General features: G+C 37.1%; 1 protein-coding gene across 1 annotated transcript; it reads right to left on the bottom strand.

Moving 5' to 3' along the window:
* Window positions 1–232: 232 nt before the first annotated feature.
* LOC107136998 (low molecular weight phosphotyrosine protein phosphatase-like) lies at window positions 233–802 on the bottom strand. Its single transcript, XM_048804941.1, has one exon. It carries the CDS (start codon window positions 788–790, stop codon window positions 233–235), a length of 558 nt encoding a protein of 185 aa, XP_048660898.1. The 5' UTR covers window positions 791–802.
* Between the last annotated feature and the right edge of the window lie 8928 nt (window positions 803–9730).

Genomic DNA, 9730 nt, shown 5'->3' with positions numbered 1-9730 from the left:
CCATCCAACCTTACTGGGCACAGAGAGTAACCTGGGCCTTTGGGTGTGTGTACTTAGTGGTTGGGGCTGTTTTTCTCTCTGCTCACTCCACTAGCATAATCAGGGCAAAGTGAAGGCTCCACTAGTCTAAGAACTCTCACTGCACCCTACAAACTGTCTTTGAGTCCAACATTTTTATTGATTCTTCTGTAGACACAGCTGGTTTCCACCTACAATGATCTGTCAGGTCAGGTCAGAGACAACAGTCAGCTGAAGGGGCAGGCGGGGCCTGGGGCAAAGGAGTGGCAGTACACCGGAGCACAGGATGAGGATGCAGAACGTGGATAGGGAGCGTCCCCAGCTGGTAGCGGGCAGGTGGTCCTAGTGGGCCTTCTCCAGGAAGGCTTTGCAGCACCTGAGACACTTCAATAATGAGTTGTTTCTGTGGATCATAGCTTCCAAGCAGTTCAATTTTAGCTTTGCAGTTTTTAACTTGATTACTTTTTCTATTCAAATCTCTCAGGTTGCTTTCATCCATACACAATATATAGTCGAATGTGGCCAAATCTTCTTTGGTCACCTGTCTTGCCTTATGGGCTGTGCTAATGCCATGATTTCTTAGGCAGTTCACGGCTCTCGGGTCCGGGGCCCGGCCCACGTTCCAGTCGGAAACAGCACCGCTGTCAATGGTCCAGTTGTCTAAATCGTTTTGATCAGTTACAAGTTTTCTGAAAACTGCTTCTGCGATGGGTGACCGGCAAATGTTACCCAAACACACGAACAGCACGGACTTAGGACCATTCTCCGCCATCTTCAAACGCAGACACCAATAATTTAAAATTTAAGTGACTAAAATAAGTCATCAGGGTCGCTAATCAATCCAGAAAAATTAACCAAACACTCTTCAATGGATTCCTCCATTTGACTCTTATATTAAGAATTTGTGCCAAGTCTGGTGACACACGCCTATAATCCCAGCACCTCAGGAGGCTGAGGCAGGAGTATTACAAGTTCAATGCCAGCCTCAGCAATTTAGCAAGGTCCTAAGCAACTTAGTGAGACCCTGTTTCAAAATAAAAAATAAAAAGGGCTGGGGATATGGCTAAGTAATTAAGCACCCCTGGATTCAATCCCTGGTACCAAAAAAAAAAAAAAGAAAAGAAAAAAGAAAAAGAAAAAAAAAAGGAATTAGGGTAGAAATTTCTTGAAACATCAGATTAGCTCCATCATAATATCACAATACAGGGAAATGCTGGACCTGGAATAAAAGATAGGATTTCATTCTGAGCTTTAAATTCTAGTTTTTCTACCAGTTGTGTGAATTTGAGCAAATCATTAACATCTCAGAAGTTCTGTCTCCACAAATGGAAACATCACATAACATTTATATGGATTAAATGAATAACATTTACAGAAATTATTTAAAAGCCACGAAGCATTATGCAAATGCAGATATTGCTAACTTACTGGAGGCCCTAAAGGTTAGATTTCTGGAAGTCAAGTGTAGGGCAAATAATATCTATGCTCCTGTTTTGGTTTGGATCTAGAATATTACCCAAAAGCTCATGTGTTGAAGTCTTGATCCCCAATGCAGCAATGTGCTATGGTGCACACCTGTAATCCCAGCAAATCGGGAGGCTGAGACAGGAGGATCACAAGTTCGATGCCAGCCTTAGCAATTTAGCAAGACCCTAAAGCAACTTAGCAAGACCCTGTCTCAAAATAAAAAGTAAAAAGGGCTGGGGACACAGCTCAGTGGGAGAACACCCGTGTATACAATCCCCAGTTTAAAAAAAAAAAAGTTCTCTGATGTTAGAGAATCAGAAATAAAATCAGGATTTATTTCTACCGTGCACTGTGTACTTCCCACTTTAGAATACCTTTGCTGAACACCATTTATGGAAAAAAAATGTAACCTAAGCATCTGTGGCTAAATTTAGCAGATAATGTTGAATGATGAGACTAGAAGAATATATTTAGAGAAAAAACCTACTTAACATGAGTTGTTATCTGCTAGGGGAAAAAAATTGGGTTTCAGGTATTCCTAGAACTCCATCTAGCATATTACTCATCACAAAGGGAAAAGTCTGCAGTAACTGTACCTAAAATTCTTTTTTAAACATCTCAACTTTGGATTTATATCTGAAAGCGATTCATTTTTTTTTAATGCAAGATGTCCAGTACTACTGATATGTCCATACAACAGAGTTACTAATGCTCAACAGATAGTTATCAGTTCAGACACTCCTTCAAGTTAACATTTAAATCATTTGCCTTTTCTATCTAAAGGCTCTAAGCAAAAATTGATTTATTATGTTTTTGATTATCTTAAACATAAAATAGTTTTAACTCAATTTGTATAACCCATAGAATTTAAGCAAAACATTGAAGGAAGGAGAGTGGGCACACGTTGTTTAGTGTGACATTTTATCTACATGTGGTAGAGAAGTCCAGTTAAATATGTCACTGATAAGCCATCTTAGTTTATTCTTACACTAAAACTGATATTTCTGTTTTTATTCCTTTTTCTTTTCTTTTTTTGGAGAAGGGGAGGACTGGGGACTGAACCCAGGGTTGCTCTATCACTGAACTACATTCTAGCCTTTTTTCTATCTTTTATTTTGAGATAGGGTTGCTGAGGCTGGCCTCAAACTTGCAACCCTCCTTTCTCAGCCTCCTGAGTGTCTAAGATTACAGATGTGTGCCACTACACCTGGCTCTTTATATCTTTACTAAGCATTTTCACTTTCATGCTACTCTACTACTGAGCTACACCCTTCAGTCCCAAGAACGGTGGGCTGAGCCTGATTTTTTTTTTTTTTTTTTTTAATTTAGAGATGGGATCTTGCTATGATACCTAGTTTGGCCTTGAACTCCTGGGCCCAAGAAATCCTCCTACCTAGCTTCCCTAGTAGCTGGGATTATAGGCACCCATTACTGCATCTGGCTTCATAATGTCAATTATTATTGAGTCAGTAATATTATTTATTTTATGTTATATATAAATAGGTGAACTTTTGTCTGTTTGTTCATTAATGTGATTGTATCCATCTGGGAAGTGTAGGGGTTACTAAGATACAGTCTCTACTCCAGAGTCACATGAAGTTTCAGAAATCAGAAATTAGCTAAATTCTGATTTGGGATTCTACTTAGCTACATTTGCCATTGTCTGTCTTTAGAATCCCTGATACTAAATGGTTAACATCAAAACATGCCCAATGACAGAAATCAGAGAGGTGAAGTTTTCATATAACCAAACCGGGAGATAATGTGATTCAGTTTTGTCCTATGTGGGGATAGTTTACCTGTCTTTCCTCCTCCCACCTAACCTTCCCAGGTACTTAAATAAACATCTCTCATTGCCCAAGCAAAGTGAAATATGAGATGAATGGAAATAGTCACACATTGCTGCCATATTTACAATACGATGGGAGTGACCAGCTGATAAAAATGCTACTGGGTAAGTTTTTTGAATCTAGCTAGTCAACTAGCATAACTGTAATTAGCAAGTTATGTGTTTGAACACATTAGTTCCTAACATACTGTGCTGGGAACAATTAGTCTAGAATATTTCTATGATATAAGTTAAGACTTAAAATGTTCTATTTCTGAAGAAAAAAATACATTTGGAATCTGCAACAGTCTAGGCATAATTGACAATTTTTTTATACCTTTATTTTACTTATTTTTTTATGTGGTGCTGAGGATGAAACCCAGGGCCTCTCACGTGCTAGGTAAGCACTCTACTGCTGAGCCACAACCTCAGTCCTTGACAAAATGTTTTAAAATGATGATTCTGAAATCCTAATTGGGGTTAAACCATTGCAGTGATTTAAATTGAAGCTGAACATTGGTTAAGTGGTTTCATAAGAATGGATTTTACTCTGAACCAGAGTGCAATATCTGCTGTTCCTCCGTATTTTATACTATTTCCAGAAGTCAGACTCTTTCCCCGCTTACTTAACTCTTTGAGAATCCTTACTCCAACATGATTTAACATATACTGTTTTAAAATTGATGAATTCTCCAAGTTCCAGAGAAACACTTTTTAGTAAGCCTAGAGATATATGCAAAGAGAAATAAATAAATAAATAAATAAATATAGCTATTTTATAAACTATACTTTAAGTGATATCTAAATGAAAATAAAATATAATTCAGATTAATTTAAAAAGTTATTCTTGGGATGAGGTTGTGGCTCAGGGATATTTGCCTAGGACAGTTGAGGCCCTAGGTTTGATCCTCAGAACCACATAAAAACAAATAAATAAAGGTAAAAAAAAAAAAAAAGAATGATTAAAAAAAATTATTCTTGTTGGGTGCAGTGTGGCACACCTGTAATCCCAGAGACTTGGGAGGCTGAGGTGGGAAGATTGCAAGTTCAAAGCCAGCCTCAAACTTGCTACTTTTTACAAGAAGTGTATGATCACAGAAGTCGCTGCTGATGCTCTGGGTGAGAATGGAAGGACTATGTGGTCCTATTCAGTGCAGGGAACAATAAACAAGGTTTCCTAAACAACTTAGCTAGATCCTGTTTCAAGATAAAAAATAGAAGGGCTGGGGATGTGACTCAATGGTTATGTGTCCCTAAGTTCAATCCCCAGCAACCCCCCACCTCCAAGTTATTCTTTATTTGACAAATTCAACACCCTTTCATGATAATAATATGCCCAACCTAATGAAAGGCATCTACAAAAAGCCCACAGATAACATCATATTTAATGGTGAAAGACTGAAAGTTCTCCCCCTAAGATTAGGAACAAGACAGGAATGTCTGCTTTCATCCCTTTGGCTCAACATTGTACTAGTGGTTCAAGTTCTAGGCAGAAAAAGAAATGAGGCATCTAGTTGGAAAGAAAGAAGTAAAATGATCTCTTTTAAAAGTGGCATAATCTCGTATGTAGAAAATTCAAAAGAATCTACAAAAACTCTTAGAGCTAATAAACAAGTTCATCTAGTGACTATGGGGGAAGATGGAAATGAAAGTTGTCATAGAAATACATGACAGGATAAAAAAATAAAATACACCAAGAATTGAGAACAAAAATCAAAATAAACAAAAAAACCAAAAACTAACCCCCCCCAAGAATAAATAAAAAATAAACAAGTTTAGCAAGGTTGCAGCATACTAAATCAATATTCAAAAATACATTGTATTTCTGAACACTAGCAGCCCAAAAATGATGTTAAAAAAACAATTCCATACTCAATAGAATCAAAAGGAATCAAATACTTAGGAATGAACTTGACAAAGAAAGTGTAACCTTATGCTCCAAAAACATTATTGAAAGCGATTAAAAAAAAAAAGCATAAACAAATGGAAGAACATCTATGTTCATGGGTCAGAAGAAATATTGCTAAAATGGCAAATTTATTTGCAGACTCTGTGTAATCCCTATAAAAATCCCAGCTGTCCTTATAAAAAATTGGAAATTAAAGCTGATCCTAAAATTCATATGAATATAAAAGGGACCCAAACAATCCCTTCTTTTTGTTTTTATTCTGTTTTTATTTTATGTGGTGCTGGGGATTGAACTCAAGACCTCACACATGCCCAATCTTGAGAAAGAACCAAACTTAAAGACTTTAAAGACTCATACTTCCTGACTTTAAGATTCATTATAGAGCCACACTGATCAACACAGCAAGGTACTGGCAAAAGTCCATACATATAAATCAATACAATAGAATGAAAACACAGAAGTAATTTCTTAATTTATGGTTAGTTGATTTTTTGGGGTGGTTAGGGACCAGAGATTGAACTCAGGGGCACTCGACCACTGAGCCACATCCCCCGCCTGCTTAGTTGATTTTTTTTACAAGGTTTCCAAGATGTGGAAACAGTTGTTCAAACAAATAGTGTTGGGACAAGTAGATATCTATTCACAAGAGAATGAAATTGAACTTCTACCTCATACCATATTAAAAATTAATTTATAATGAATCAGAGACCTAGCAGAGTGAAAAGGTCAAAACTTTTAGGAAAAAACAGATGTATGTTAATTGTGACCTTGGAATAGGCAATAGTTTCTTAGGCATGACACCAACAGCACAAGCAACCAAAGAAAAAGAAAATAAATTAGATGTCATCAAAATTAAGAACTTTTGGCTTCTTTTCAGTTCACCTTGTAGGCAGTCATCTGCATCAAGATGAAGTGAAGGCCAATCACAGAGACCCCACAGGTATGATGGTTGCCATGCTCTTCTCTACGGTCTCTTGAATAAAAAAGTCCTCTTTGTGGAACAGAAAGAAATATGATTCCTCTAAACAGTGGATTGAAAATTAATTTTATTTATAGATGAGAAGACTGAGAATGAGGATACTGATTCAGAAATCCCACAGCTTGTAATAAAAGAGGAAATGGCTCAACACCACTGTCTCCTGTGATGTGAAATCCACTGTGAAGGGAAACAGTGCAGTGAAAGGAAGTTCTTCATGTCAGGACAGATCTCATTGCATCATGTTTATTTATTTTTCTGGATATTTTTATAGCCCTTAATAGAAATATTAAAATAGAAAAAAATGATGAAGGTAAATATCTCCTTCCCAGCCAGAAACTCAAAGTGGATGATGAAAGCAAACTTGCTACTTTTTACAAGAAGTGTATGATCACAGAAGTTGCTGCTGATGCTCTGGGTGAGAATGGAAGGACTATGTGGTCCTATTCAGTGCAGGGAACAATAAACAAGGTTTCCCCAGGGAGGGTGTCTTCACCCATGGTTATGTTGGCCTGCTACTGAAGAAAGGGCATTCCTGTTATAGACCAAGGAGAACTGGAGAGAGAGGCTCAAATCTGTTTGGGTTTGCATGTGGATGCCAATTTGAGTGTTCTCAACTTGTTTAAAAAAGGAGAATATTCCTGGGCTTAAGGAATATCTGTCTTATTGTCTGGGATCCATTACAGCTAGCAGAATCCACAAATTTTCACTCTCCAAAGAAGATATCTGTCAATATGTTGTTAGAAAACCTTTAAACAGTCAGGCATGGTGGTACATGCACACCTATAATCCCAGCAACTCAGGAGGCTGCGGCAGGAGGATCACAAGTTTGAGGCCAGCCTCAGCAACTTAGCAAGGCTACAAACAACTTAGTGAGACCCTGTTTCAAAATAAAAAAGGGCTGGGGATGTTGCTCAGTGGTTAAGCACTCCTGAGTTCAAGCCCAGTACCAACCCCCTCCAAAACCAACCAACCAAACAAACAAACAAACAAACAAAAAAGCCCAGTACAGAAACAAAAATTAAAAACCTTAAATAAGAAAGAAATCCCAAACCAAAGCACTGAAGATCCCATGTCTTGTTATTCCATGTCCTGCAACACAAACGCTGGCATGTTGCTCTGAAGAAACAGCTACTAAGAAAAATAAGGAAGAGGTTGCACAATATGCTAAAATTTTGGCCAAGAAAATGAAAAAAGCCAAAGAAAAATGCCAGGGATGGATTGTCAAGAGATGCAGGCTGTTCTCTCTTAGAACTGCTACTTCTGAGGCCAGTCAAAAATAGGAATTTTTAAGAGGAGCAAATAAATAAGAGCAGACCTCCTTCCTAAAAATAAATATACAAAAACTTCTGTCTTTCAAAGGCCATCATCAAGAAAATGAGGAGAACCCATAGAATGGAAGGACATTTTGGCAAAACTTATATCTGATAAGGACAGTGTATCTAGAATATGACAAGTCAGTAATAAAGACAATCCAATTAAAAGATAGCAAAAGGCCTTAATAGGTGTGTTTTCCAAAGAATATTTACAAATGACCAGTAAGCACATGAAAAGATGTTTGCCGGGCAGGTGGCACACACCTGTAATTCCAGTGGCTAGGTACACTGAGGCAGGAGGATTGCGAGTTCAAAGCCAGCCTCAGCAAAAGGAATGCGCTAAGCAAGTCAGTGACCCTGTTCCTAAATAAAATACAAAATAGGGTTGGGAATGTGCCCCAGTGGTGAAGTGCCTCTGGGTTCACTCCCTAGTATCCAAAAAAAAAAAAAAAATGTTTGATGTCATTAGTCATCAGAAGAATGATAATTAAAACTACAAAGAGTTAACATTTCACACTCACTGAAATGATTATGATAACAATGATGTACAATAAGTTTTGGTGGGGATGTGGAGAAAATGGAACACTCATATACTTTTGGTGGAAATATAAAATGATGTTGCTCCCCTGGAAATGGCATTTCCTCAAGAGGTTAAACATGGAGGTGCTGTATGACGCAGCAATTTCATTCTTGGGCATATACCCTGAAGAAATGAAAACATATGTCCTCACAAAATTCATATATGAATGTTCACAGCAGCATAATAAAAAGTTATTGTATAGTAAGACATCAGTAACATGGTTGTTTATCATCAAGTATTTGTGTATGTAATGTAAATACCATACTTTTGTATGAACTGCAACATGAGAAGTTTGTTTATACAGCATCATCACAAACACAGGAGTAATGCATTATGCTGCAAAGTTATGATGGCTACAATGTCATTAGGAAATAGGAATTTTTCAGTTCCATTCAGGGCCAGCAGGCTGAATACCCAGGGATGGGTCAATACCACAGATGAAGTCTGAAGGTGGTCTGCTGTTGAATTCACTGTTGCTCAGAGAGTTTAGACTTATGGTTGTATCCAGTCCTTAGCTGGTTGAATGACGCCCACCCACATTATGAAGGGCAATCTACTTTACTTAAAACCCACTGATTTAAATCTTAATATTATCCAAAATACAGAAATATCCAGAATAATGTTTGTCCATATATATGAACTCTGTGGCCTAGCCAAACTGACACAGAGTTAGTCATGACAGTAGCCTATTCTTTTTAATCTCTCATTTTTCCAAGTGATTGGATGACTTTAAGAAGTAGCATTGTTAATTTGCCTAAAAAGCAGTCCTAAGTACAGCTTGCTATTCACAGTGAAACTTCAATGGACAGTGTGTACCTGACAAGCTAATCTGGCTATTAATAGAGTTAGTAATGGGCGTGATAAAAATAATTGCCAATAATTAAGTGACATAATACCTACCTCTAAAAGTTTTCCTTTTCATAAACTTTTTATATAACTAAAGATTTAAAAATGTTACTCATGTTGACATTTCTCCTTTTATTAACATTTATATGTTGTGAGTTCTTTGTAGCAGACATGGTGAATTTTGCATTTTAAAAAGTGTTATGTTCCCATCTGGAAAAACAGACATTTGAACACAAGTTAAATTCTTTCTCTTTGCACAAAGACTGCTTAGTTATTTATATGTAAAATAGTAAATCTGGTGGGGATTTACATAGATGTAAGGCAAGCACTCTGGACAAAGGCACACTAGGATGGCAACAGTGGGGACATGGTCCTAGAATGGGGAAAATGGTGGAGGAAGTCCTAAAGGGACTCTGTTTCCTCATTATTTTTAAAATTTTTTACAGAGAATATTTGCATGTATTACTTGTGTAATTAGCAGTTATACATAATATATCTGGTCTGATTTCCTTATTTTGCAGATTGCAGAGTGGTGGCTTAGAGAAGTTAAGAGGCTCATATTTTATATTTTAGTTAGTGGTAGAGAGGATGAGAAGCCAGGTGTCCTGTTGCTCAGTCTCATACCATTAGTACCCAGGTAGTAATGTATCAAAAAGATCAAAAGATGCTTTAAAAAAAAAAAAAAAACTAATATATATATATATATATATATATGTGTGTGTGTGTGTGTGTGTGTGTGTGTGTGTGTGTATATACACACACACACACACACACACACACACACACACAT

Source organism: Marmota marmota, unplaced genomic scaffold (genome assembly GCF_001458135.2).
Source record: "Marmota marmota marmota unplaced genomic scaffold, marMar, whole genome shotgun sequence".
NCBI lineage: Eukaryota > Metazoa > Chordata > Mammalia > Rodentia > Sciuridae > Marmota > Marmota marmota.
The sequence above is the reverse complement of the archived record's forward strand: the minus strand, read 5'-3'. Positions and strand labels throughout refer to the sequence as shown.